At 68.6% G+C, this 26,645-nt stretch overlaps 1 protein-coding gene across 1 annotated transcript; it reads right to left on the reverse strand.

The window, feature by feature from the left end:
* Positions 1–1,843: 1,843 nt before the first annotated feature.
* Positions 1,844–26,122, reverse strand: CEP170B (centrosomal protein 170B). Its single transcript, XM_082832871.1, has 19 exons — positions 26,084–26,122; positions 23,031–23,162; positions 16,093–16,182; positions 14,633–14,711; positions 13,809–13,867; positions 12,625–12,763; positions 11,855–11,959; positions 11,225–11,707; positions 10,258–10,982; positions 10,000–10,176; positions 9,485–9,575; positions 7,615–9,333; positions 6,130–6,373; positions 3,605–3,764; positions 3,228–3,371; positions 3,025–3,113; positions 2,485–2,578; positions 2,301–2,352; positions 1,844–2,149 (listed from the first exon to the last, which is right to left on the reverse strand). Exons 2-19 carry the CDS (start codon positions 23,133–23,135, stop codon positions 1,926–1,928), a joined length of 4,779 nt encoding a protein of 1,592 aa, XP_082688997.1. The 5' UTR covers positions 23,136–23,162; positions 26,084–26,122; the 3' UTR covers positions 1,844–1,925.
* Between the last annotated feature and the right edge of the window lie 523 nt (positions 26,123–26,645).

Consider the following 26,645-nt stretch of genomic DNA (forward strand, 5'->3'; position numbering starts at 1 on the left):
CCTGCGCTGCGTGCACACGGGATGGCCTATTTTACAGGGCGCTCTTGGACCCTGCATCACTGACCGGCTTGAATAAAATAACTTTTCTCTCTTTGTGGAGCAAACCTCCGGAAAGTTCCCTGCTTTGCTTTCTTGCCTAGGTCTCCCCCTGGTGGCAGCATGTCTGCATCGCACCGTGCCGGTCTTGGGGGTCAAATGGGATTTTCCAGCCCAGGAAGGGAGACCCCTGGGCTGAGCACCCGGGGGTGGCAGGGAGCCCCCTCCCCGCACCAAACACCACCACTGGAGAAATGAGGCCAAGGCGACAAACGCCGGCATGTTGCCACGTGACAGAAGAATGATTTATTAGAACAAATTCCATGACAAATCATATAAAATAACCATTTTCTGAAAGACATCCATAGACCACCTGAGGACAAGGTGCACGGAGGCGCCTCCAAGAAGCCTGACAAACGAGTCACCAATCCCAGGGCGGAGGCTGGAGGGCGGAGCGTGAATTTGTGAAGAAAACAACTGTGCGGCGACGACCGCGGGGGGTGCGGATGGGAGTGTGCTGGACGGACGGCCACTGCTCGTTTCCGGGGGACAGGCTGTGGGCAGCTGAGCGGAGCGCGCGGGGCGGGGTACCAGGACCAGCACCCCCTCCGTGTGCACACGGCAGGCCCGCGGACGGGGCCGGCCACGGACCCCACTGCCACTCACACACGTACACACCGGGGAGGGGCACAGGGCCGGGGCGTGGGCTCCACGTCAGCTAAATGTAAACACGGACACACGCGTCACCCACCGCGGCCCCAGAGCCGCGCCCGCTGTGACCCCGGCCCCCGCAGTCGGTCCTGCCCCGCGATCGATATCAGCGCAGGTGCCAGGCAGGGCGGGGGCGCCCCAGCCCCACCCGCCGCAGCCAGTGGGCTCTTTGGCTTCGAGGCTGCGGAAACATCAGCCCCCGGGAGGGGGCTGGGCTCTGCTCGCCTGGCACGTTCCCAGCTGAAAGAATCCTGAGAAATCAAACTGTTCCTGGGGGGCTGCCCCTACCCCCCCCCCCACAGGACCTGGAGCACAGAGGCCCGGGAGGCACCCAATTAATGCCCACAGAGCCCGCAGGACAGCGGGGGGGGGGGAGCGGGGAGGGGACGTCGTCCAGGGGGCTTCTGAAGCCCGGTGTTTGGTCACTTTGGTTAATCGTTCCCCTCCCTCTGGCCCAGAACCACCGGAAGCGGGTGCCGGGCCCGCCTCCCTCCCTGGACGTGCCGCGTGGGGGGCTGAGCCCGGGCTGTGTGAGCGCAGGCGTGCCTGACGAGTGCTCGTGCCTGTGTGCACGGCGCCGGCCCATGCGCTCGGTGAGTTTGGCAGTTGTGTTGGCACCAAAGGCTCGAAGCAGTGGGGTTCCTGCCACAAATGTTTCCACAGGCTGCGTGCCCGCCCCGGGCCACCGGACTCTGGGGCGCCTGGGAGCTGCCATCGCCCCGCCCAGCCCGCACTCTGCCGCCTCAAGTCCCGGGGCGTCACGAGGCGTCTCCCCACCGCCCTGCTCTGTGTTTGGCACTGAAAGACCGCATCGCCCAGTCCTCTCCCCCAACCTGGTCCCAGCCAGCACAGAGGAACAGGGCGGGTACGCACGTGCCCCCAGCCCACGAGGCAGAGCGGGACCCCCCGGGCCGGGGAGGCTGCTGCAGTGGCACAAACTACTCCTTCCTTGAAAGCTAACGACAAAGTAACAGCGATGGAGAGGAGGCTGGGCACACGCCCGGACACTGGCCCTTGGCATCGGCCGCAGCGGGAGCTGGGCCAGGAGGCCAGTGGGGCGGGGGGGCGCTGGGAGCTGAGGAGGGGGCCTGGGCACCCACGGGGTTATGGCACGTGTGGGGGTCTTTGTGGTGAACTGTCCAGGCCCAGGGTGTGGGGAGGCTGCCCAGCCCCAACACCTAGATCAGGAACTGCTCCGTGTCGGGGAGGAAGGAGGGGTCCGGGAGGCCGGGGGTCCCGCAGTTTGCCCGCTGCGGGAAGCTCCTCGCCAGCAGGGCCGACGGGGGTGAGGACAGACTCTGGGAGGCCGGCCGGCCTCTCCCGAGCTGGGCCGAGCCCGCAGAACCCCGGTTTCCGGTCAGCAGGTCCAGGTTCCCACTGGGGTCCACGATGGCGTTGATGACTGGGGGGGTGGGGAGGGTCAGGCCGGCCGGAGAGTCCTGCCCTGCCTCCCGTGCCCAGCCGGGGGCCTCCCGGCCGGTTAGCTGTGGGTGTGGGCCAGGCTCCTCAAGGCCCCCGACGGCCCTCCCAGTGCCCCGCACGGCCACACCCACCTTCCAGCTGCTTCTGCACTCGCCTCAGTTCCTTCAGGATGGAGGTGATTTCCTGGGGGCAGGCGGGAAAGAGGCCGCTGGAGCCGGACCCCAGCGCTCGCCTCTCCCTGGGGTCCCGGGCTCGGGCAGCTCCCCCCGGTCTCCCCGCAGCCAAGCGGGCCGGGGGCGCAGAGGGGCCCCTCACCTTGTTGGACGTCTTCAGGATGGGCACCTCGTTCTCCGCGTTGATCCTGGCCTCCAGGTCTTCCCAGGCTCGCCCTGTGTTCTGAAAGAGGATCCTGCACCCCGAGGGGGGGGGGTGGGAACAGGCAGAGGACAGTGACCAAGAGACCCAGGCATGGCAGCCTCCCCAGCCACGCCACCAGCCACGGGGAGGTCCATGCCAGCCCCTCCTGGGCACACGGGGAAACAGGCCTGGAGCAGGACCTGGGCAGGCCGGTCCCAGTGTCCTGTCTCTGGGCCTAATGTGGGGAAGGCTGGGAGGAAGGAGGGGGCAGGGAGGGAGGGGCGGGTCATCCTGGGGGCTCTGGCCCTCCCAGGCCCAGGGTCTGGTTGCCAAACCGCACGTGCGTGCGTGCATGCATGCACACGTGGCACAGTCCTGGCACACAGGCACACGTCTGTACCCGTGTCAGGGCCTCAGGCTGGGTGTCCGCTAGGCAGCGGTGGCTCCCCGGCCCGTCCCAGGGGCTCTCACTGGCCAGCGGCACGCGGGCTGACTCACTTCATCTTCTCAGCGAGGTGCTCCGTGTTCTCACGGATGGCCTGGGACAGCTGCGACACGGGGTTCAGCATCAGGTTATCGAAGATCACCTGCGAGGACCTGGCATCAGCCCGGCGCCTGGACGCCCCAGGAAGCCCTGTGCCCTCCATGCCCTGACGCGGCCCAGAGCCCAGAGCGAGCTCTCCGAGGGGAGGGGCGCCTGCCTCCTCGCGGTTCCGAGGCCGCGTCTTGCCGGCCAGCGGGTCCTCGCAGCGGTCGTTCATGTTCTGGTCCAGGTCCTGAGAGCGCGGGGTGCTGGGCGGCACCTTCTGGAAGTTGAGGCTGGCCTCGGGGATGCGCTGCACCAGCTGCAGAGGTGGGGGAGCAGGGGCGTGGCCCATGGGGCGGGCAGTGGACAGAGCAGACGCCGCCCGGCCGCTCAGGGTCCCTGGGCACCCCGCCCTCGTGGAGCAGGTACCGGGCCCGCACTCTCAGGGTGGCTGGTGGGGGGCGGTGCTGGGCACGGGGTGCGGCCCCGGGGAGGGCTCACAGCCACGGCCCCCCACCTGGGCGTGCAAGGGGCTGCCGAGGGCAGGCTCACCTCCTCGCGGGCGGAGATGGTGGAGGCGGGGGTGCCGGGCACACTGGCGCGAGAGGGGCTGTGGGCAGGCCCCGGGCAGCCCGGCGAGTCACCGTCTCCGGCCACATCGTGGATCTCGCGGGCCAGGGTGGCCACGTCCTTCACCAGCGTCTGGCTCAGCCTGCAGCGGCAGGAGGGAAGACAGGTCCTGCGGGGTCCTCCTGGGCCCGGCCTCAGTGCAGGGAAGTGTGGGGACAGGAGCCAGACGGGACACGACGTCACCCCCCCCACAGGCAGAAACCCCCCTCCCCCCCGCCCAGGTGGGGTGGGAGTCCCTCCCAGGAGGCAGCCACTGGGTCAGGAGCAGGGCCAGAGGTACACAGCCTCCAGCCTGGCCCAAACTACACCCAACCAGCCACCAGCAGCAGTGCCAGGGGGACTCCCACTGGGCGCCTCAGCGCCCGACCCCCTGAAGATGGGGGGGCTGGGGCGGGGCCCCGGGAGAAGGGATGGGCAGATACACCCACAGGCTCCTGGCCACCAGGGCCACATGAGCCCCGCTCCACAGGCAGGGAGACGGAGGCAGAGTCACTGACAAGGGTCAGAGCCAAGCAGGCCCAGAGGCCAGGGACTCTCCACAGGGCAGGCAGGCCAAGCCTGCAGCCCCAGAGACAGCCCAGGCCTCCGTCCCCTCCGCCCTGCCGATGGTAACACACACTTCCCTGAGAGGCTCCCGGGCCACCCAGGAAAGGACACAGGCCAGCTGGGGAGCAGCTCCCTGCCGCAGACTGCCCGTGAAGCCCCAGGGCTGGAGCCGAAAGCCTCCGTCGCCCGCCCTCGGAGCACCTCAGCCCCACGGCCGGCGCGCTCTGCGCTACTCCAGCCCTTGGCCAGGCTCGGGGCAGGGGGACGGGCTCCGGCCTCTGGTTCCCTCAGCCCTCGACGCCTGCTGTCACTCCAGGGACGGGACCCCAGGACCGACCAAGGACCAAGGACCAGGTCTCCGCACACAGCTGTCCCAGCTCTGCTCAGGGCGCCCCCCCAGCCGGCCCTCGTACCCGTCCACTCTTCGCGGCAGCTACAGCCCCTCCCGACAGGCGCTGGGCACAGCTGGAGAAATTTCCCCGGCTGGCCTCTGCCTCCCACCAAGGGCTGCCCCAGGCCCCATCAAGATAGGGGTCCCCGACTTGGTCCCACCCTTCCGACATCAAAAACACAGAAGGACCCCCTTTGAACTGCTGGTGACCTGTGCCCCTGCCCCCAGCCAGCCCCGCCCTCCGCTCCCTCTGTCCTCCGCAGCCTGCAGGCTGGTGTGTTCAAGCTCGCCCACTCGGGAAGCCCCCTGGGGCCCCCATTTCCCCTTCCTCTCTCCTTCCACCTCCGCCCCCTTCCCCTCAGCCAGGTGCGGCGCCCCCTCCAGAACCCCACACCCTGTCTCCTGGGCCGGCCCCTCGGCCCCCTCCCAAGCATCACTCTGCACAGGCAACTTCCCTCCAACCACCCTCCAGGTGTCCCGAGAGCCCTGCCCCAGCCCTCTTCTCTTCATGCTCTCCACGCCCTCACACCGCCCACAGCCTTGGTCACCGTCTTCATGCTGGTGACGCCCACACCTCCATCCCCCACGTGGGCCACTGTCCTAGGAGCCACTGCCCCCGCTCACCTCCCTCCAGGTGCCTCACCGGCGCAAGCTCAGCATCCTTGGCACCAACACTCACCACTCACCAGCCCCAGCCGCTCACCTCCTGCCCTCTCACAAGCCTGCAGAGCCATCACAGCACCGACCACCACCCAGCGAAAGCCCACTCTCCTTCCCTGCCACCTCCGCACTCACCACTCACCAGCCCCAGCCGCTCACTCCTGCCCTCTCACAAGCCTGCAGAGCCATCACAGCACCGACCACCACTCAGCGAAAGCCCACTCTCCTTCCCTGCCACCTCCACACCATCCTTTTCAACGCCTGACCTGGAGGCGATCCTTCCACTGAATGACTGCATGAAGGAACTCATCTTTAATAAAAACCTTGGTGAAGACCTTCCTGTACCAGAGGTTCCCCCACCCTTCTGGGCAGATCTGCATCCATCCATCCAGCCACCCGCTACCCATGCAACTGCCCGCCCATCTATCCATTCATCACGCACCCAACCGTCCATCATCCATCCACCCAACCGTCCATCATCTACCCACCCACCCAACCGTCCATCATCGATCTATCCACCCAACCGTTCATCATCTATCCAACCACCCACTGCCCATCCAACTACCCACCCACCCAACCGTCCATCATCGATCTATCCACCCAACCGTCCATCATCTACCCATCCACCCAACCGTCCATCATCGATCTATCCACCCAAGCGTCCATCATCTATCCATCCACCCAACCGTCCATCATCGATCCATCCACCCACCCATCATCCGTCCATCCACCCACCTATCCATCCCCGACAAGCATTTCTCAAGCCCTTTAGGAACTGAACCCCCAGCCCAGTCCCAAGGGGAGGCACCCTGCGGATCAGCAGCTCGTGCCGTCACCTGTCACCACTCACCTGGCAATCTCAGCGATCTCGGCTGTCTGCACAATGAAACCATAAGGGTCGGGCTCTTCTTCCTCGTCGTCTGTGTCCCGGAGGCCAGGGGCCCGGGGTCGGGCCCGGCCAGAGCTGCCAGCCCGTGGGGTCTGCGTGGCTGTTGAGGCATGGGGGCGGGCGTGTTTGGGGGAGCCGTGGTGGGAGCCATACTCCTCCTCGGATGTGGATGTGCAATCCGAGCCCTGCTGCCGGCGACGCACGTCTCGGGTGAGTGAATTGGTTCCAAAAGGAAGAACAGAACAGAGCGGCCGTCAGCACCTGCGGCAGCCCCGAGGCCCCTCCAGGCAAGGGCCCGGTGCTGCAGGATGAGCTGTGCTGCGGCCGGCACCCCCGCACTCAGACGCCCTTTGGCTGAAGAGCCAGCAGCTGCTGGGCTCCGGGGACTGCAAGGTCACTGCCAGCCCAGAAGCACGCGCACAGACGGGCAGCCTGGCGTGTCCACGGGCCCTCGTGGAGCAGCTCAGGGTCGTGCCTGGTTGGCGGTGGCAGGGGCCACGTTCTGGGGGAGGGGTCTGTGCCCATCAGGCAGAACCAGCGCCCTTGGTTAGGGTTAGGGTGAGGGAACTGGGAATTGGTGTCTGCAGACACGCCGGGTGGGGGTAAACCACTGCACGTGGATCAGCCACGGCCCTGGGCTGGACCGTACGTGTGGCCGCACAGCCCGTGGTCAGAACCCAGCTCAGCCGCCGCAGCCCCTCCCTGCACCTGCCCGCCTCAGCCCCGACTGCTCGCCCACCGCTGCGCTGAGCCCCTGTGGCGGCCGCAAACGTGCACAGTACAAGGAAGGGTGGGGCAGCAGGTTCCCACCAAGCAGGTGTGGCCCTCACCCCTCGGCCATGGGGCAGATGCCACCTTGGCCCCCTGAAGACCTGGCAGGCAGGGAGGGGCCCGAACTCCAAGGCCGTGGGTGCGGGAGGGGTCGGGGTTGGGGCAGGTGTGGAAGCAGCAGCACGGGGCTGGACCAGCAGTGCTGACACCTTAAACCAATTCATTCAGCGGATGGGTCAGTCCCCACGCAGGGCGAGCCTGGCTGCAGGGATGCCCACATCCACCCCGGCAGGAGCTGGCTCCGGTGCCACGGCAGCCGTCCCTCCCTGCTGCACACACGGGGGCCGCAACTCCAGGGAGGGGCAGGCCCAGCCCCCCGTCTGCAGTCACCCAGGCCTGCTTGCGAGTCGGGGTAGTCCCTGCAGCCTGGAGATGGTCGGGGTTTTCTGCGTTCACACCAGGACCGCCTGGGGGCTGCGGGAGGCCCGCCACCCGTGCACAGCCGGGTGCACGTGTATGTGTGTGTGTCAGAGGAAGAAACACCCGCCGACGGGAAAAGGGGCTCCTCCAGGGCCAGCACTGGGGGCCCCGTAGCTGGTGCAAGGCCGACGCACAGAGACCTGCAGACACACCGCGCGTGCCGACCGGACCCAGGGCCGCCCGCCCGCTCCCCACACTCACTGGGTGAGGAGTACCGGGCGCTGCCCGGGCGGGCCCTGCTGAAGGGCTGGCGGGGGGGCGTGGTGGCGTTGGCGGCCTTCCTGGCCGTGGCCCGAGCCTCGGCCACGGCGGGCTTGCGGCCGGCGCAGTATAACTCGACGCTGCGGCCGGAGAAGCCGGCGCGGGTGGGGGCCGCCTCCGAGTCGCTGGGCCCTGTGAAGGAGCCGGCCCGCTTCCGGGGCATCGCCAGGATGTCCAGGCGTGACAGCTTCTTGGCCTGCTCGGCAGCCGGCTGCCCCGCCAGCTCGGGATTGGCCGGGGGCCCCCGTTCGCCATCTGCGGCCTCTGTGTCCGAGGCATCCCCCAGCCGGGCCCGCCTCAGCCGGGAGGCCCGCGTGGGCCGTGGGGCGGACAAGCTGTTGGAGCGGGTCAGCGCCTGCTGCACCTTCTGGAGGCCGGCTGAGCCGCGGCTCTGCTCTTCCCGGGCAGCAGGGGACGGCGGTGGGGCCGTGGGTTTCCGGCGAGGCCCCCGCCGCCCTGCCCCCATGGCCCCGGAGGTCTCGTGGTCAGAAGTGACCGTGTCCACACCGGGCAGGTGGGCAAGGCTGGAGCCTCGTTCCTCATCGGGCCAGTCCAGGGACGCTTGGGGCCCGTGGCCACGCCGTGCGGCCAGGCGCCTTGCCGGCTCCCCGCGGCCCGCGTCCGCTGGGCCCGGCGGGCGACGCTGCTTCTCTGAGAGACGCTCGCGGGCGCTGCTCAGGCCGACACCCCCCACGTCCTGCGCTGCCGGCGGGGACGGCGGCTTCTCCTTCTGCAGCCCCGAGGGCTGCGGGCTGGGCCCATTCTTGCCGCTGAGGAGACTGACGGTGCTGGCCGTGTCCACGTCGGAGTCCCCGGACAGGGAGTCCTCTGGAGGCCCAGGGGCGCCGCCCAGCTCACCCTCCGGCTCCTCCATGGACTTGGAGAGCAGTCTGGCCTCCAGGGCGGCCAGCGCCGTCTCTGTCTCCTTCAGGATCAGGTGGGTGTCCTGAGGGTGCAGGTCCATGCGTGAGGCCCGGGCCGCGGCCAGGTCCTGCAGGAGGGGGTGGGTGCTAATGTACGGCAGCTGGCCAGGAGCTGCGGGGCCGCTGGCCGGCTCCTTGGTGAAGCTCTCCTGCCGGACGAACGCCGGGGCCTCCTTGGTGGGGGCCGGGGCGGGGCCCTCAGGCTCCGGGGGCTGCCCTGTCCGCAGCTGGATGACCATCCTCCCACTGGTGCTGACGTACACGCTGTCCCGTGTCGGGGGGCTGGGCTGCGCTGCCCGCCCCGGGCCCTCCACCTGCCCTGGAGCCACAGTCGCTTTCCTGGGGAAGGCCACCTCCCCGTTCTGGTCCCCAGCGAAGAATGAGGTGGGGGCCGGCTCCCCAGGGGCCCTCGGTGAGCGCCGGTCCCTTGTCCACGCCGGTCCCTCCTGGGGGCTCCCGCGTCTTTCTTCCTGCAGGCCCCCGCCTGGCTCAGGGCCCCGGCCTCCGTCCGACCCACTGGCATCACTGAGGCTGTCGGGCTCCAGGTCTTCCTGTCCCACGAGGCCGGCCTGCTCGCTGCCCAGCTCCGGCGGCCCCGGCCCGCTCCTCCTGGTGGCCTCGGGGCCGGCAGGGCTGTCCGCCCTGTCGCTGGGCAGCTGTGGGAGCAGTCGTCGCTGGCGCACAGGCAGGGCCCCCTCCAGCTCTCTGGCTCTGCGCCCGGGGCCGTCATCTGGAAGACAAGGGGGCTGGTTCGAGTGAGCGCTGCCCGCGGGCCCACACGAGGAGCTGGCCCTCCCCCGGGCACAGTGGCCTGTGCTCGTGTCTGCCTAGTCGGTGACCTCGGGCTGCCCCCTCCCTGCTGCGGCACTGGGGCCACTTACCTGACAGGCCGGGGTCCGAGTAGCTGTCGGCCAGACTGGCCCAGCGGGACACCCACTTCTGACCCCCGGGGGAGCCCGGTACTGGGAGGCCCTACGGAGAGGAGGGCAGGAGCGTGTCCGCGGCAGGGAGAGACAGGAGCCCCACGGGGAGGTGCTGGGGGCAGGAGGGAGCGAGGCAGCCCGCCCCTACACCTGCCCCCCAACAGAAGCAGCCAGAGGACCCCCGTGGCCTCACCTGGCTTGCGTAACTACCCACGTCTCAGCCCGGCTCAGTGGCTTGGAGGTCAGCGGTCCCTGCCCCCCCAAGACTCAGCCGGGCCCCGCCCGTGGGCACATACACGCAGGCACCCCCGACCCTCTGCACAGGTGGGCGCCAGGACCTGGAGCCCACAGCTCGGGCAGGACCAGAGCCTTCGAGTGCATACAGGACGCAGTGACCGGGGCCCCGGCCCAGATGCTGTCCTCTCCCCGCCCAGTCCCTCTCCAGGGACGTGTCTGGGCTCAGTCCCACACACCTGGAGCTCCACCGGGGGGGTTCCGACCCCGCCTACTGGCCGGGAGGCAAACTCCTGCAGCAAGGCCATCCGCTGGGCCACTCCGTCACCGGACTCGTCTCTGTCCCCTCTGATAACTGGACGGAAGGCGGCCGAGGACGCCATGGAGAGCTCAGGGGACTCCCGTACCCCAAAGACCTGCCGGGAGGGACAGCCGGGCAGCAGGTCAGAGCCCGCGCCCGAGGCCGGCCTCCCGGGCTCCGGCTGCAGCATGCCCACCTGGTCGATCATCCGGCGGGCCTCCTCCACCTCCCGGTCCTGCGCCTCCGTGTCGATGGTGTAGGTCCCCGCGTCACTGAGGCTGTCGTCCTCCTCCTGCTTGCGTGCCTTTGTCACTTGGGGGTCAGCAGGGGGTGGTGGCGGCGGCGAGGGGGCCGCGGGGCTGGCCCCACGGGGTAGCGGGGGGGCGGGCGGTGTCGGGGGCGTCTTCTCGGGGCCTGACCGGGCAGCCGGGGAGCCGTCCCGCAGGCACTGGGCCATGAAGTCCTGGGCCAGGCGGGAGCGGCGCCCCACGCTGCCGAAAGGGCGAGCCGGGGCCCGGGCGGCGGGCGAGGGGCCGCCTAGCCGCTCCTCTGCCTTCTCCCGCTTGAGAGAGCCAGCCCGCTGCGGCCCCGAGCTGCCGCCCGCCCCCCGGGCCGAGGCCGGGGCGGGGGCGGCCGGGCGGTCCCTGTCGGTCGGCCCGGGGCCGCGGCGCCTGTCGGGCCTGGGGTCCCCGGGCGGCGTGTGCGTGAAGGACTGGGAACGCTTCTTGCGGGGTGTGTCCTCGTCGAAGAATTCGATGACGAACGCCTGCTGGCCGTGCAGCAGCTCCTGGGGGTCCCGCCTGAGCTGCCTCTGTAGCCGCACCTGCTCCCCGCCAGCCTCCGAGGGGACCCCAGCTGCCCCGGCCGCCTGGGCCATGGGGTCCTCCGAGTCGCTCTGTGTGCCGTCCTCGTGCTTGTGGCCTGGAGGGGGCGGGGGCCAGACGCGTGAGGCCGAGGGAAAGGAGACGCCCGGGGGTCGACACACAACCACCGCCGTCGTGTGGTCGGGGACACACTGCCCCACCATGGACCCAGCCCACATGGCCCAGAGAAGCAACAGGACCAGGCCGGACGGCCCCCAACAGGGCAGGCGGCTCTCGGGCAATGTAAATGGACCCGGGAGACGAGGCCACCGAGGCGAGGGCGGGCAGCCGTGCACTCACCCTTCAGGGTGCGCGTGTGCACCGGCAGGTCGCTTTTGGTGCTGTGCCGGTCATCGGCGGGGCCGGCCCGGTGCAGCAGGCTGGGGTCGCTCTGCACCAGCCAGTCGGCCACCTTGGTCTCCGCAGAGACCACCTCGATGGCTGTGGGCTCCTTGCCAGGGGGCCGGCGCTGGCGAAGGGAGAACTTGGTGACGTGGTCCTTGATCTTGACCTTGCCGGGGCTGCAGTCGTCAAACTCGATGGTGAAGCACGCGTGGCTCTGCACCACGGGGGCCACCCCACCCCCGCCCGCCTCCGCATCCCTGGTAGGCGCCTCGTGTGCCGGCACCTCTGGGGCCCGCGACGGGGGGACCTCCTTGGTGGGGATCTCGAAGTAGCTGGGCTCCCGCCGGAACGAGTAGCCCTGCGGCTCCGCGGGGGCCCGGAAGGCGGCCGTCGTCCCCACGAGGTCACTGTCCCGCTGAGCCAGCTCCTTGGGCCGCTCTGTGGGGGAACACGTGCTCAGGCCAGGCACGTGCTCACGGTGGCTCCCTCGCCCCACCCACCTCCGCGAGGACCATGGGCGCCATGTCTCCCTGCCCACGGCCCCGCCGAGGGCACCTCCAGAGCAGGCTGCCCTCCAGGACTTACCCGTGTCGGGCTCATCCTGGCGCCGCTCCTCGGGCGGGCTGCTACCATCGTCCTCACCCCACCAGGAGGGCTGCCCGTACAGGGGTGTGCGGTAGGCCGCCGCCTCTGCAGAGGAAGAGTTGGAGCCTGGGTCCCTGTGGCCCCAGCACAGACAGAGGCGGAGATCCGGAGCTGGGGAAGATGCTGGGGTCTGCAGGGGGCCCCGGCACCACCTCCCAGCTCGGGTCTGCAGCTGCCCAGAACCTTGGCCAGCCACCCTCAGCCCCATTTCTGCAACCCTGGTGGGTGACAACGGCAGTGACAAGCTCCCCATGGGGCGGCTGTTCCAGGGAGGCTCGTCCCTGGGGTTGCACTGTCCTTAGCACTGCGGCCCTGGGGCAGGCAATCCCTTGAGCCCGGCCTGGGCCCTCTGCCCCTAGGGCCTGCCCGACAGAGGGGCGGGAGGACAGCAGCGAGCCCCACCCAGGGCTGGCCTCTCCCCCAGGGCCTGTAAACGGTTCGGGTCACTAATAGGTGACCTGGGGCTGAGAGACACTGCGCTCTGACTGAACCACGTGGGGCAGGTGGCTGTTTCTACAGGGGTGCAGGAGCGCACGGTGAGTGTGGCTACAGGGGTGCAGGAGTGCAGGCACACATGCTGGGGGGCTGTGCGGGGAGGGGAACGTGTGTACGTCGGGGTGCAGGGGTGAAAGGTCAGCTCCTGGGTGAGGTGGACCAAGGTCTGTGTGCACACCCCTGTCCCTCCCGCACCCCTCTGCACACCATCCTACCTGGCCCCGGTCTCCGGTCCCCCCTCTCTGGCCTGGGGTTCACGGCCTCGCAGTAAGGCGCCTGCTCCGGCACAGCCTCGCCCGTCTTGGGCACCGGGCTCTTGACGCTCACCTGCAGCTGGCTGGTGTACTTCTCGTGCTGTGGGCAGCGGCTGGGGTGAGGAGCGTCCTCGGGAGGACGCCCCCGTCCAGGGCACCTGCGTGGCCTCTCCTCTGCCCCACAGTGGCATGCGGTCCCCCTCACAACCCCCGCGGAGCAGACAGCCTAAGGCCTGCCCGTGTCACGAGGCTTGAAGCTGGGGGGCCGCACCCAAGGCTGGGGGCATCCTCAGGGCCACAAGCTTCCAGGAGGGAGTGGACAGCAGCCGTCAGAGGGGAGACTGCCACCCACAGGCCCCTCCAGAGAGGGGGTGGGACAGCCCTCAGGAGCAGTGGGAGGTGGGGAGCAGCAGCCTGTCCGTGCGTGCGCGTGTGCGTGCGCGTGCCGGGCCCCACCTGGCTGAGCTCGGTGGTCATCGGCCCGGCCCCTCACTGGCTGTGTGACTCTAGGCAGGCCACCCACGCTCCCTGTGCTACCCATGGTTACTTTGGAAAATGGGACTAAGCCTCCCCCCCAACCCCCCGCCATGGGGCTCTTGGGTGCGGCTCTGGGCAGGGTCCCCTGAGTCTGCTCCATGACGCCTGCACAACGGAGCAAGGGGAAAGGAGAGGCTCCACCTGCCGTGACCGACACTGGGACCTTCGAGCCCCAGCTGAAGGAAGGGTGCTCGAGGGTGCCCCTCACCCAGGACCTCCCACGAGGCTGTCCCCAAAGGCTGCCTCCCTGCTAGCCTCCGGCCTGCTCCTGGCCACCTCCACCCATGGTAGCCCGATCAGGGTCCTCCCGGTACCCAAGATGCTGGGGGGGCCCGGGCCCTCCCTCCCACCCAGCCCCTCCTGCTGGGCAAAGCAGTCTCCTCTGGGGCTCCAGCCACACCCGCCATCTGTGACTGCATCAGCTGGGGGTGGGGTGGGGCGGGTCGCATGACTATCTTCCCCACCTGCCCGACTGGGCCATCCGGCAGGGCAGGCCAAACCAGGCTGACGCACAGCGGCCCAGAGGCCTGGGGGAGATGGGCAGTGGGAAGCGGAGGGCTGTGGGGACACAGGGATGCAGGGGCCCCAGGCCAAGCACCAGTACTGACCCTGAGCGCCTCCTCAGGGACGCGGTGCTGCACCCGCTCCAGCACGTACATGTTGGAATGTGACAGCGCGTTAAGGAGAACAGGATGCAGGAAGGGGGTGGGGCCCTCGGGCCCAGGCGCGGTGGATGAAGAGGGAAGGCGGGCTGGCGGAGCGCTGGTGCAGATGCCTGCAAACTTCCCCCGACGCGTGTGCACTGGCCATGCGTCCACACTGCAGGGACAGCCCGCAGGCCGTGTTGTCCCCGGTCAGGGGACAGGACAGAGGCTGCTCCAGGCCACCGCACACACGTACCTTAGGTCTGCGGGGATGCTCTCCACCCCACTTTCAGCCCAGGAGCCCAGCGGGGCCCCAGAGGCCATGCCGCCTGCATCCAGCTCCAGTGCCCGTCCCAGACCACCCCTCAGCCCCCGGCCTCCTGAGGCTTCAGGGTGCGGAGGGCCTGAGCCAGCCGCTGGGTCCACACCCGCCAGTGGGTGTGCCCAGGGCGGAGGCATGGCCCCCACTCACCCACGTCCTGAGCACAGAAAGCCACGCCTGGGCGGCCCCCAGAAACACCAGGACTCCGGGTCCCGGGAAAGGTTTCCCATTCCTCGGGCTCTGTGTGAGCTCAGCCCCGAGCGTGGGCAGAAGGTGTCCGTGGCTGGGGCCTTGGCTGGGGGGCAGGCGGCGGCAGGGGCTGGAGTTCAGGGCGGAGCCTAGCCCGGGCTTCACCCTCCTGTCTCTAACCCCCTGAGGCCCCCACCCACTTCCAGCATAACAGGGCGACTGAGGCCCTGGGGACAGAGGGGGAGGCCAGGAGGGGTGAGCGCCCCCGGAAGGATATCGTAGCCGAATCGGATGACGTCGTTGAGCTTCAGCGTAACGTACTTCTGGTCTGGGATGCGCACGTCGTTCACGAATGTCTGCGGAGTAGGCAGGTGGCGGAGATGAGCCGGGGCGGGCGGGCGGCGACTCTGGAGGCCCCAGAAGCGGCCGCCAGGCCCCCCTGTGCTGCTCGGGGCCCGGCACCGCCTCCCAGCACGGGGCACCAGCCGCACACCCCAACGGGACCACAGGACAGACGGCCGCAGGAGGACCGGCCGAGGGGGCCGAGGCGCCAGACCCCACCCAGCACCCAGGGACCCTGACACAGCCCCTCAAACGCAGAACCCACGGACACCCCTGTGTCCGGCCCCTTCTCTCATCCACACAGAGCCCCCCGGAGCGGCGAGGCACTCCCACAGGGTGGCCCCGGGGCAAGGCCGGTCAGACGGTGTGCCGAGGGAGGAGGGGCTGAGGGGGCAGAGACCCCAGCAGAGCCTGAGACCCTCGGCTGGGGGCACTCTGAGGGGGACTGGGGGGTGGCAGCCAGCACTTGCTGGTGTGCTCACAGGGCCGAGGCAGAGCCAGCCTGAGGCTGCTGTGGGACCCCCCAGCTCAGGACGCAGGGCATCAGACTTCACAGGCTGGGGGAGAGGGGGGAGGGGCCCTCCTCAGCTGGTATAAGGGGGTGGAGGCTGGTCGTTTGTTTTCTTACTGAAACAGCCTCCCAGGCCAGGAGACCAAACACAGAAAGAACAAGGCACCCAGACAGGTGTTGGACCCTGGAGAGAGCCCCGCCCTGTCCCTCCCGCCCTGCCTCCACCTGAACCCCTCTCTGCTCCTGCAGCCAGGAACTTCCTCTTGGTCACCTCCTTGTCCCTGCTGCCCCCAACTCACAGAAGAGCTCACATATACCCCTTAGGACAGGGTACCCCAGCACAGCCCCATCCGTCACAGGAGCCCCATTTCCCAGCCTGCAGGAGGTCCCATTGCCTCCCCTGCCCACCAGAGGGCTCACTTCCCTCCTCACCCAGCAGGCAGCCCCACCTCCCAGAGGCCCTACCCAGTGGGAGCCCTCCCAAGGAGGCCGCCAGAGCAGGAGGTCCTGGTGGGAGCCAGGTGGGGACAAAGCAGAGGCGTGGGGCAGTGATGAGGGGGCAGACCCAGGGTGAGGATGGAGCTGGGGCAGCGCCAGCACTGAGGGAGGGGTCATGAACGGGGGTGGGTCGTCACAGGGGGAGGGCCATGGAGGGGGTGGAGCCATGAGGGGGCCCAGCCGGAGTGGGGAACCAACGCAGAGGGGTGTGGCCATGAGGGGGTGGTGCCAGCACCATGGGAGGGGTCATGGAGGGGTGGGGCCAGCACAGGGGGCGGGTCCTGGAGAGGAGCAGGGGGTGGGGCCACAATATGGGGTGGAGCCAGGGTGTGGGTGGAACTGGGCTGGGAAGAGGGGTGGGGCCAGCACAAAGGCCCTGCACTCACCCCATTGAGGCTGCCCAGGTCCTTGACCCAGTGCTCGTCCCTGTCTCGGTCGTAGTTGATGACAGCGTGCTGCTTGTCCACACTGCGGGACTGGGGAGACACACAAACTCTCGGGTGGCCGACCGGGCCAGGCGGCCCAGGAGGTGGAGGCACCCCAGGAGGCCCTGCTCCCCACTCTCCAACCCTCCCCCACCCGACCACAATACCACCACCAGGCCCCTGGCCACGCAGCCCATGAGGTCCCACCCACGCCTCCACACCTCAAGCGTGTGTGCCCCAGAAGGCCCACCCAGGCCTGACCCGGCCAGCCATCCTGGCCACGGAGCAGGCCGCGGGGTTCCCCCTGCCCCAGCCTGCCTCCCGGGCCCCTCCCGTTGTGACCAGCCCTCCACGGCACCAGGAGGCCAGTGCCCCCCTGCCATCCCAGCCACTGCTCCTGGGTCAGCGTGGGAGGGGCTGGGAATGCTCGGAAGATCTGGGACACGCTGTTCACTCCCAAGGGCAGGCCAGGCTGGACGGGGGCGGCAGGATCAGAGGGCTGACCCCTCCCCCCACCAGCCTAGCCCACAGCGCACACCTCTCGGAGTGACGGACACGCGCACACACGCGTGACGTGCCTCAGACCCCACTGCCTTCTGTTCGCATGCACAGGGCTCACGTCCTGAGCACACCCTGCCATCCAGATGCCACACGCACGTGAACACATGCAGGTAGCTCTGCCCTGGCCACCAGCCGACCCAGGAGCCCTCCCCAAGGACAGTCACCCAGCTCCCTCACACAGTCCAGCTGGAGGCCACAGCCCCTCCACTCCAGGGACAGAGAAGCAGGGACAGGGCCACAGGGTCGCATTCTGCTGCACCAGGCACCGCCAGCACGAGACACCTTGCCCAGCCAGGGGGCGGGCAGTCCTGACACAGAGCGCATCACCACCGCCCAGCCCACTGCCCACACCTCACTGCTGGAGGCCCCGTGGGTCTGGGTGGCAGCTGCGTCCCTCCCCCACCACCTGAGGAGCCCAGGCCTGGGGCAGCCCCAGGAAACACCGGCAGGACCGGCCAACCGTGGGGTGCTGGGGCCCAGCCCTGGGCAGATGACAGTACCTGCCCGGCAGGGCTCCCACGAGACACCCAGGACCCCCACTTCCAGAGCATGTCACGGGAACGACGGGACCCACACACTCGCTCCCCACCGCCTGGGACAGGATGGCCCGGCCCTTGGGAGGGTGAGCCAGCACCTGAGTCCCTGCGTCACCACCCGCCACCACCTTCTCAGTTCTCACAGGTGAGTGCCCAGACCCCTCCCCCAGCCAGAGGCCACCTCCATGGAGCCACTTCCTCTGATTCTCTCCACCTACCCAGCACCCCTGGCACCATCCAGAAATGGCCAGTTTCCGGGGGGTGGGGCCCAATACCCTCCCCCAAGGACTGGAGCTCCCAGGCCTGGGCCTCCCTCACCCAGAGACAGGAGCGCACAGCAGGGTGGGGTGGGGTGGACATGGGCTCTGGCGAGGTGCCAGGGCAGGGCCTGGCAAGGAGACTGCAGCAGGCAGGCCTGTGAGGGCTCCAGCCTCTCCTGGGCTCAGAGGCCTGAGGTGGCTGGCTTCATGCACAGTGATGCTGCAGCAGCAGGGGCCCGGCCCACTCCTCATGCTGCCACGGACCCTGGGTACTCCAGAAGGGAGCAGGGGTGCAGGGGAGGCTTCAAGGCGGGCGCAGAGTCTGCGGGGCCAGCCGGGGCCTCCTGGACGCAGAGGCCAGCCCGGAGCCGCCTGCCCCAGCACCACCCCCGTGAGCCAGGGGAAGCACGGGCCTCCCTCCCCGGGAAGTCCCCAGGGCTGATCCTGGCGGGGCTCCAGCGCCAACTCACCTGCCTCCCAAAGCAACGGGTCTCTGGCGAGGCGAGTCTGACCTTGAGACCCCCTGCCCCGCGCCCCCGGCCTCATCTCTTTCCCCGTCCCGAATTCCTCAAAGTCGGCACCCACAGCTAGACAGCTCCGGGCCACCCTGGCCGCAGCCTGTGCCCCGGACGTGGGCACCACCTCCTCCACTGGACTCTCCCGCTGGGCCCCGAGCCAGCCCTTCCCACTGTCCTGGCCCAGGCAGGGTGGGGGCAGGGCACGCTGGGGGGGCCCACACGCCCTCCTCTGGGCCTCGGTCTCCCGGCTGCAGGTGCTGGCAGAGCTGCCCCAGGCCCCGGGACCCGGGCGGCCTAGACAAGGATCAGCAGGTGTCCCAGGGGCCTGCGTGCTCGGGCTCGCCCCACCGCAGGCCAGGGAGCTGCCCCTCTGGGTGGCCCCGTGGGTCAGGCATTCCTTAGAGTCCAGCCTGGCAGCTGGGAGGCCTGGGGCTCACTGAGGGGCTGCGCCCCCTCCGTGCCCAGCCACCTGCCCGCCTCAGCCCTGCCCAACACCTGGATGCCACTGGGGCCGGACTCTGCCCTCCACGTGGCCGGGTATCGGGCTCCCGGGGACCGCAGGCCTGAGAGGGGCTGCTGGTGGCTGCACACCGGGACGTGGCGGGACGGGGGCTCTTCTCGGCTTGAGGCAGACGTGGTGGCTGACAGCAGGAGGGTGCTCTGTGCCTCAGGCTTGGCCACTACCTTTGCCAAGGTGTGGCCCCTAGAGGGGCTTCTGGGCTGACCTTTCCGGCCTGAACATCTTCTCTCCCTCTCCAAGTTTCAGACCTCCAACTCAAGCCCAGCCTGGCCAAACCCAATTCCTCCTCCCTGCCCGCCTGGCCCTTCAGCCTCCCTGGGGAAGGTCACTGACCAAGCCCCGAACGGCCCCGGCTGCTCTGGCCACACCCCCTCAGCCCCAGGCAGCGGCACCCCTCAATCTGCCCCCCGCCTGCATCCCCGCAGCCCTCCCCAGCCCTCCCTCTCGCCGCTCTGCCCCGGCCTGCCTGCTGGCCAGACACTTTGCCCCTGCAGGTGCCATGCCCTCTCCTGGGCCACGCTCTCCCGGTGCCCACCTTCCCTTTCCCGGCAAGACACCCCCCTACCTCGCCCCCCCCCACCCCGCTCAGCCCCAGGCTCCCCGACGCTTGTACCCAGAGCCTGGGCTGCCCCACCCCCTCCCCAGACTGCCGAGAGCCAGGAGCCCTGGGCACAGGCAGGAAGGGTCCCGCAGCCAGAGCCCGCCCTCCCTCCCGCCCTCCCTCTCGGCCCAAGCCCAGGTGCCCAGAGGCTGGAAGCCCACGCCAGAGGGGGAGGTGGCCCCTTGGCCCAGGCAGGACTCAAGACTTAGAAGGACACAAAGCAGGCCACGTGGCAAGTGGAGCGGATGGGGCGCAGACGCGTAAAATAGCTGTAAGAGGCTCCAAACACACGGACTTTTGGAAAAGGACCTAATTGTCTGTAGTCACTTTAAAGCGGAGCAAAGATGTGCTTCCAAAACTTGGGTCTGACGCCCTCCAGGAGCGAAAGCCCCGCCCAGCATCTGCCCTCCAGGAGCGAAAGCCCCGCCCAGCATCGGGCAGCGGCCCAAACCCCAGGCTCGGGCACACCCTCCTGCCAGCTCACACCCAGCGCCACCCCAGCGGGGCCACAGCGCCCACGACCTGTGTGTGTGCAGGGGGATCCCGAGCTGGGTCTCTGGGCCGTGGTTTCTGGGTAAGGATGTGTGCAGATGAATCCCAGCTGTCACCCCTCCCACGTGGCAAGCCAGGCGAAGGCAGAGAAGACACCTTGCCACAAACACGCACAGGCTCTCTCTCTCACACACACACAGACATGTACAACACCCACACACATGTGCACACATGCGCCTGTGCGCATACGTGTTTGTGTGCGCACACGTGTGCACAGACGTGTGCCGACGCACAGGTACTCGCCCGCGCACATCCACACATGTACACACACACACACGCCCTGCACCAGAGCCCAGGGACACAGGGGCAGGAGCCACAGCAGGCAGCCTGGGCTCGGGCGCCAGGCAGACCTGGGCCCATGTCCCCGCTCACGTCCTCACTGGCCCAGCTTGTGCCAGGCTCGCCCTGGGGGCCAGGACCCCTGGCGAGTGGGCGGCCCGGTGGGAGAGCGTGGCGGCACGAGGCCAGGCTGGCGACTCTGCCTCTGGGACACAGTGCCCCCCCCCCCAGATCCACACGTGGGCGCTCCTGCCTGGGTTGTGGTGCAGCCTCCTGGACGGCCCCTGTTCCCCAGCCACGTCTCCTCGCGCCGCACTGCCTCACCCTCCCCGCCGGGCAGAGGGCCCCCCCCCCCCCGCCAGCACCGCCCCTCCCACTCCCCAGCTCTCAGCACAACGTCGCCATGTCCAGTCGGCCCCAGAGCCCCCCACCCCATCCCAAACCCGGTGCCGCCTTTGGGTTTGGCTCCTGGGGGGCCACCTGGCTCCTGCTTATGTGTTTGTGGGCGGCCCAGCCCTGGAATGGAGACCCCAGGCTCCAGCGTGGGGCCGGTGACCATCGAGTGACAAATGTGGGAATGGACACAAGGACACACAGAGGGCAGGCCAGGGTGCTCCGGGAGCACGTGGCAGGGAGAGGGTGGGGACGGGGCGGGCGTGGACGATCTCGGAAAGCCAGGCAGGTGGGGAGAGGCTGTGGCCCCCAGGAGGCCTAGTGGCCGGGGGTACCTATCCCTGCACCCAGGGATGCCTGAGGCATGAGGAAGGGAGAGGGAAGGTCGGGGTTTGCCCCTGAACACCTGGCGGGGTCGGAGAAGGGGGTTTGTTCGGCACCAGGCTCGGGCTGCCTCTGAGGTGCCCAGGAGCTGATGACGCGCGAGACTGGGGACAGCACGGTGACAGACACCATTTGCATCACGTGAGCAGAGGTGGAAACCGAGGCTGTGGGTATGGACAGGACCTCCAGGGAGGGGTCACGTACACCCAGAGCCCAGGCCAAGTGGGAAAGCTGCAGGGGCCGCCAGGCAGGCGCCAAGAGGCCCGGGAGCCTGGAGCTGCCATCCTAGGGAGAAGCTGTGGGGGGGCGGGGGGCACGGCGTGTGCAGTGGCCATCCGGGCGGTGGCGTGGGGACTGAGGCCGTGGTGTGCAGGTGAGGAACTCCCTAGCAGGGGCTCCACAGGAGAGTACGGGGTGAAGGGGGCTGGCAGGACAGCACAGCAAGAGGATGGGCGTCCTGAGCATGGGGCAGGTGGGCTGGAGGGGGAGGTGTTGGGAGGGGGCGGCATTCCCACAGCTACGTGACCTCCCTGAGCCTAAGTTTCCCCGTGTGGTGGAGACACAGCCACGCTGCCCAGACAGCCTGAGGCAGAAGCGCAGGTGCACCCAGGCCAGGGCCAGCCCAGCATGGAGGGCTGAGGATCCCCCCTCCCTCCACCCTGCTCAGGGCTCCACACTGATCGGCCCAGAAACTAGGAACTGGACCCCAGACTCACACTGCGCACCCTGCCCACCCCCTGGGGAGAGAAGCGGGCAGGGTGAGGGCCTGGTGCAGGGCACAGAGCTGGCGGGCGGGGGAGGGCAAGCACGCGGGGCCCCAGCGCTCACAGGCTCCCGTCAAGTGCCGCCTCCTACGAGAGGCCCTCCCAGCCGCCCCGGGAAGGGCAGGGCCATCGACAAGCCGCACAGCCACAGCAGGGCACACACAACTGCCCGCCAGGGCTCAGGGCCGAACGTGGTGGCCCCTGTGGATCTCTCACCAATGGACAGACGACAGAGGTCATGTCACGTGACACCATCACGGAGCCACCGGCCACATCAAGACCCCCGCATCGGCCACCCCGGGAGGCCGGGGGGGGCGACCTACGGCCTCTGCTTGCTTTATGTGGCCTGAGAACAGTCTTTACACTTTACATGGTCAAAAAAAAAAAAAAAAAAACCCTCTTTCATGACAGGTGAAAATGATATGAAATTGACATATCAACAGACACAAAGTTTGACTGGCGCGCCCGTTTGTCTCCCCAACAATAGCAAAGCTGAGTGGCTGTGATGGAGGCGTGTGGCCCGCAAGGCCTCAGATGTATACCCAGCCCTTTACAGGAAGCATTCACCCAGCCCTGCACAGACCCACCGACTTCCAAGGCAAGAAGCAAAGACAAAAAGGGAGACTGCTCCAGATCAAAGATCCTGAAAAGACCCAACAAGCAAGGGCGGGTCCTGCTGCGTCTGGAGTCAGGCAAATTAGAGGACGTTTGCGGGAAGTCAGGGTGTCTGGACATGGACAGGCCTTCATTTGCTGCCCAAGTGGACATGCACATGGTTGGGACCCCGGCTGCAGCCCAAACCCCATGCATCCCAGGGAGTGAGTGGGCGGCAGCAGCCAGGGCTGCGCATGGAACAGGGGAGGGGTCTCACCCTGCACCCAAGTGGGCCGCTTGGTTGGACCGGGCAGTGCAGCCCACCTAGGACACCTCCTGAGAGTCCCACAGTGGGAGCATGGAGCTTGGAGGGCTTGGGGACGGGGACGCAGGTGCCACGCTGGGGAGGGGTCAGGGCTGCAGGGAACCCGACTCAATCACCCCACGAGGGTGGGGAACCCCTGTGGGCCCTACAGGGTCAAGTCCCCCGCCCCCTCCCCTCCTCATTCCTAGGAGCCGGACCCATGCACCCCGTGGAAGCCAAGGTTGGCTCAACTCAAACTCAGGGCCAGAGAGAAATTGCCGAGTGCCTGGTGTCCCGGCTCTTAGGGCCCTGCCAGCTTCTCGAGCCTGAGAAAGGCCCCCAGCCCCCAGCCCAGGGCACCAGCCTTCCACTGGACAGCTCTGATGGTCAGAGCTGACACTGTGGCCCCCTGATTCACGGTCCTGTTGGGGCCCCCGGACAAGGATGTGGACGGGTCTGCTTTCGGGCACCTTCCCAAGGTGGGCCCCGACACCTTCAGAATCCGGTAGCACCTTCCCATCAGAAACGGTCCAATACGCAGAGGCAGGGACCCTCACCCACGAGTGCCCCGCTGTGGGTCCAGGGCGGCCTCCTCCCCAGGGGTCCCGCCCCAGCCCAGGTGCCCACACTCACCTGCAGCATGAGCTCACACTCATCTCGCCCCACGAAGATGAGCTCTCGGGGGAGCCGGTGGCGAGTGCCGCTGCCGCTCACCAGGAACCAGGAGGTGGCGCTCATCTTGGCACTGGCGAGGCCTGTCAGGCCCTGGGGGGTGAGGGGTCATCAGAGCAGGGCTCCCCTGCCTGGGCCCGGGCCCCTGGACACCCCAAAGACCGGCACAGATCCTGCCCCGATGAGGTTCAAGCACCTTCACGGCACCACCGCAGTGGCCGCTTCCAGAAATGCTGGGCTCCAGGCCAGCCCCTCACCGAGTGTGCCTGTCCCCTGTGGACCCCTCCCAGGCTAAGGTCGCCCAGTCCTCCCTTACACTCTAGGTCCACACATAGCCTCTTCTCTCTCTCTCTCTGGGTGCCAGAGATTGGGTGCATGGGGCGCTAGCCACACTGCCTGCGTGTGGACCCACGTGTGTCCCCGTGACCTGCAGGAGCTGCTCCCAGGTGGGACTCAGCGTGGCCCTTCAGGGTCCCCACAGGCTAGGCCCACACCCAGGACACAGACTCTGAACCAGAGCCTCTGCCTCCCCTGCTGGAGACTCTGGGGTGGGCCCAGGCAGGGGGCAAGGAGGAGATGGCTGGAGACCGGAGCCCTGAGCCATCAATACGCCTGCCACTGAGAGGGGGTTGAACGTCCCTTGGCAGTCACTGTGACTGCCCTGCAGACGCCCCCAGGCCAGGACAGCACCAGGTGGTCAGGGCAGCAGGCAGTCCCTCCAGTGCCCAGGAGGGAGGTGGTGCTTTGGTGCCTGAGATCCTGGGGGCTGATATGGTCAGGACGGACAGGGGAGTATCAGGGTGCCTGAGGGGCACAGTGGGGACAGCCTGAGTGACGACAAGGGCCGATGTCACCCGAGACCAGACCCTGGGGCAGCCTGAGGCCCCACGCAGCCAGTGTGCACGTGCTCTCACACAGATGCCAATTGCCCAGAGCCGTGTCTCAGGGGCACAGGTACCAGAATGTGCAGACACACCTGCGCCCCACACATGTGCACACAGCTTACACACACACCCGGAGCACCGCCTACAAGTGCCCTGGCCGCTCTCCTGTGGAAGCTCACACACGCGTGCGCGCGCGCACACACACAGTGGGTAAAACGTGTCCTGAGCACTGCCGTGCGCCAGGTGGTGTCCTGGGCTCTGAGAGACACACACTGTCCCTGCATCACGGGGCTTCCCTCCAGCCAGGGAGGTGGGCAGCAAGAAGGGAAACCGCTTGTGAGAAGGTGCGAGTGACACAGAGAGAAATAGGGGTGGGGACAGCAGCGCAGCCGCGAGGGGTCCATCTACGGAGGGCGGTCAGGGAAGGCTCAACTGGGAGCGGGCGGATGCAGGCATGTGAACATCTGGGGGCCGTGCTCCAGGCAGCGGGAACAGGCAGGGCCAAGACGCTGGGCCGCGTGCTCCCGGGAGTTCTGTGGCTTGTCCGGGAGCGAAGGGGGAGGCCCTGGAGGGCCCAGGACATGCTGCATCCCTAAGTGCAGAATGCAAATGCAGTAGGCCTGTTCCAAAGTTATGAAGGATTTCAAAACAGCGAGAGCAGAATGCTCAACCCAGTGCAGGGTCTGAGTGCGGGGCCCACGCAAGAGCGTGTGTCACACACCCGTGAGGCCAGCCCTGGAGGTCCTGGGTCCATGACCGGACTCACAGTGTGCAGAACAGATGGCAGGTCAAGCAGGAGGCTAGGTAAGCCATGAGACAATAACGAGGGAGAGAGAAGATGGTGCTGGCACCTGGCGGGAGCAGAGGACCTAGGGAGCAGTCCCAGGCCCCGTCCCTGCGACACCCACACCCAGAGCCTAGCCTGAGGCTCCTACGAGCCAGGTCTCAAACCAGGCCCCACCCATCGGTGAAGGCCCAAGTGACCATCTAACCCACGGCAAACCCGCATGTCACCTCGGGCAAGCAGGTGGGAAGATGTCGAAAAATCCACCCAGAACACAGCCCCAGCCGGCCAGAGCCCCTCATCCCGGAGCCCCTGCCCTTCCTCTGGGTCCAGCCAGAGGGGCAAAGCTCTGGAAGCCGAAGGGGCGGGGACTCCCGAGCCCCTGCAGCCTACGGAGGCCTCATCAGCACAGCCGGAGGAGATGACAGAGCTCTCTCCAGGAGAGTCCCCACCCAGCCCCCAGCCCAGCCCAGCTCCCACACTCTGCCATCACCTGCCACCAGGTCGTGACGGGCAGTCGGCAAGGGAACCCCACCCAGAGGAGGCCACAGCCTCTGCTTATGGCAAAGGGAGGCCAACCCCCCAGAGCCGGGTTATGCGGCTGTGGCGGAGCCAGGCCGCCCCTGCTGCTGCCAGCCCATCTCGAAAAGGCCCAGGCCTGGAGTCGTGGACGCTCCCAAGCTGCCTGCGGCCGGTTCAGGGCTAGGCTGGCCATCGTTGCTAGGAGGGAGAATACTAAACACCCCAAACTTGTCCCCCCAGAAGGACCACCCGCCTGGAGGGGAGGGGAGGAGGTGGAGTCGCCCAGGGGCAGGGGCCGGGAGGGGCAGAGAGCGGCGGCGGGCGGCTGGAAAGCGCAGACTGAACTGAGGCCGGGACAGCGGAGAGGCGGCGGCGGCAAAGGGAAATGAGGAGAGAGGGAGGTGGAGGAAGACGGAGGGAGGGACCGCGGGAGGGGAGACCAGGCCGGGAGGAGGCCAGGCGGGAGTGCCGGGCCCGCAGGGGGAGGGAGCGACGCCTTCTCCTGAATCAGCGCTCGCCGGGGGCGGCCAGGGCCCAGCCGGTGCCTGGGCGGGGACCCCGGCGCCCGGGCCAGCGCCCCCCTCTCCAGGCCGCGTAGACGCGCGCCCGGCGGTCCCTCCCGGCCTGACGCAGACCTGGGCCGCCTCCGCGGGGGCGAAGACCGACCTGGCCAGGTGCGCCGGCAGCCCCCACCCCCGCGCCTTTGTCCGGCCCACCGGGCTCCGCTCGCCCGCCCCCTGCCCGCTGCCCGCGCGGCCCCGTCGGCGCGCAGGTGCGGGAGCAGGGAGGCCCGGCCGCCGCGGGCGCAGAGCGGCGCGTCTTACCTGCAGCTTGGTCCCGACTCGGCCCCGGCTCGGCCCCGGCTCGGCCCCGGCCCTCCCGCCCGGCCGGCCGAGCGCTGGGCGGGGCCGCCGCCTAGGACATGCCCGGCGCGGCCCGCACGCTCGCGGCAGCCCGGCGAGCCCACGGGCAGAGCGGCGGCCCGGCCTCGCGCGGCGGGTCCTTGACGTCTGCGGGCGCCCCGCCCCGCCCATGCCAGGCCCCGCCCCCGCCCCGCCCCGCCCCCCGGAAATCCAGGTTAGGGCGGGCCCGGAGCGCCAGGTGAGCGCGGCTCCCGCCCCCGGCGGCTCAACGGGCCCCGCCCCCGCGCCCACCCCTCCGACCCCCTCCGACCGGGCCCAGCCCCCTCCCCCACTCGCCCCCACAAGTCTGTCCCCAGACCCCTCCCCTCACGGTCTTCGTACCGCCTCGGCTTGGGGACCCGCCCCTGCGTGCCGGGCGCAACCCGGTGGCCGCAGCAGCCCCGCGTCTTGGCTCTGAGCCCGCGGTTAACGCTTAACCAAGCTCCGGGAGCCCGAAACTCGAACCGCACCCCTGGGCCCTAAC

Source organism: Leucopleurus acutus (assembly GCF_964270905.1).
Source record: "Leucopleurus acutus genome assembly, chromosome: 1".
Taxonomy (NCBI): Eukaryota; Metazoa; Chordata; class Mammalia; order Artiodactyla; family Delphinidae; genus Leucopleurus; species Leucopleurus acutus.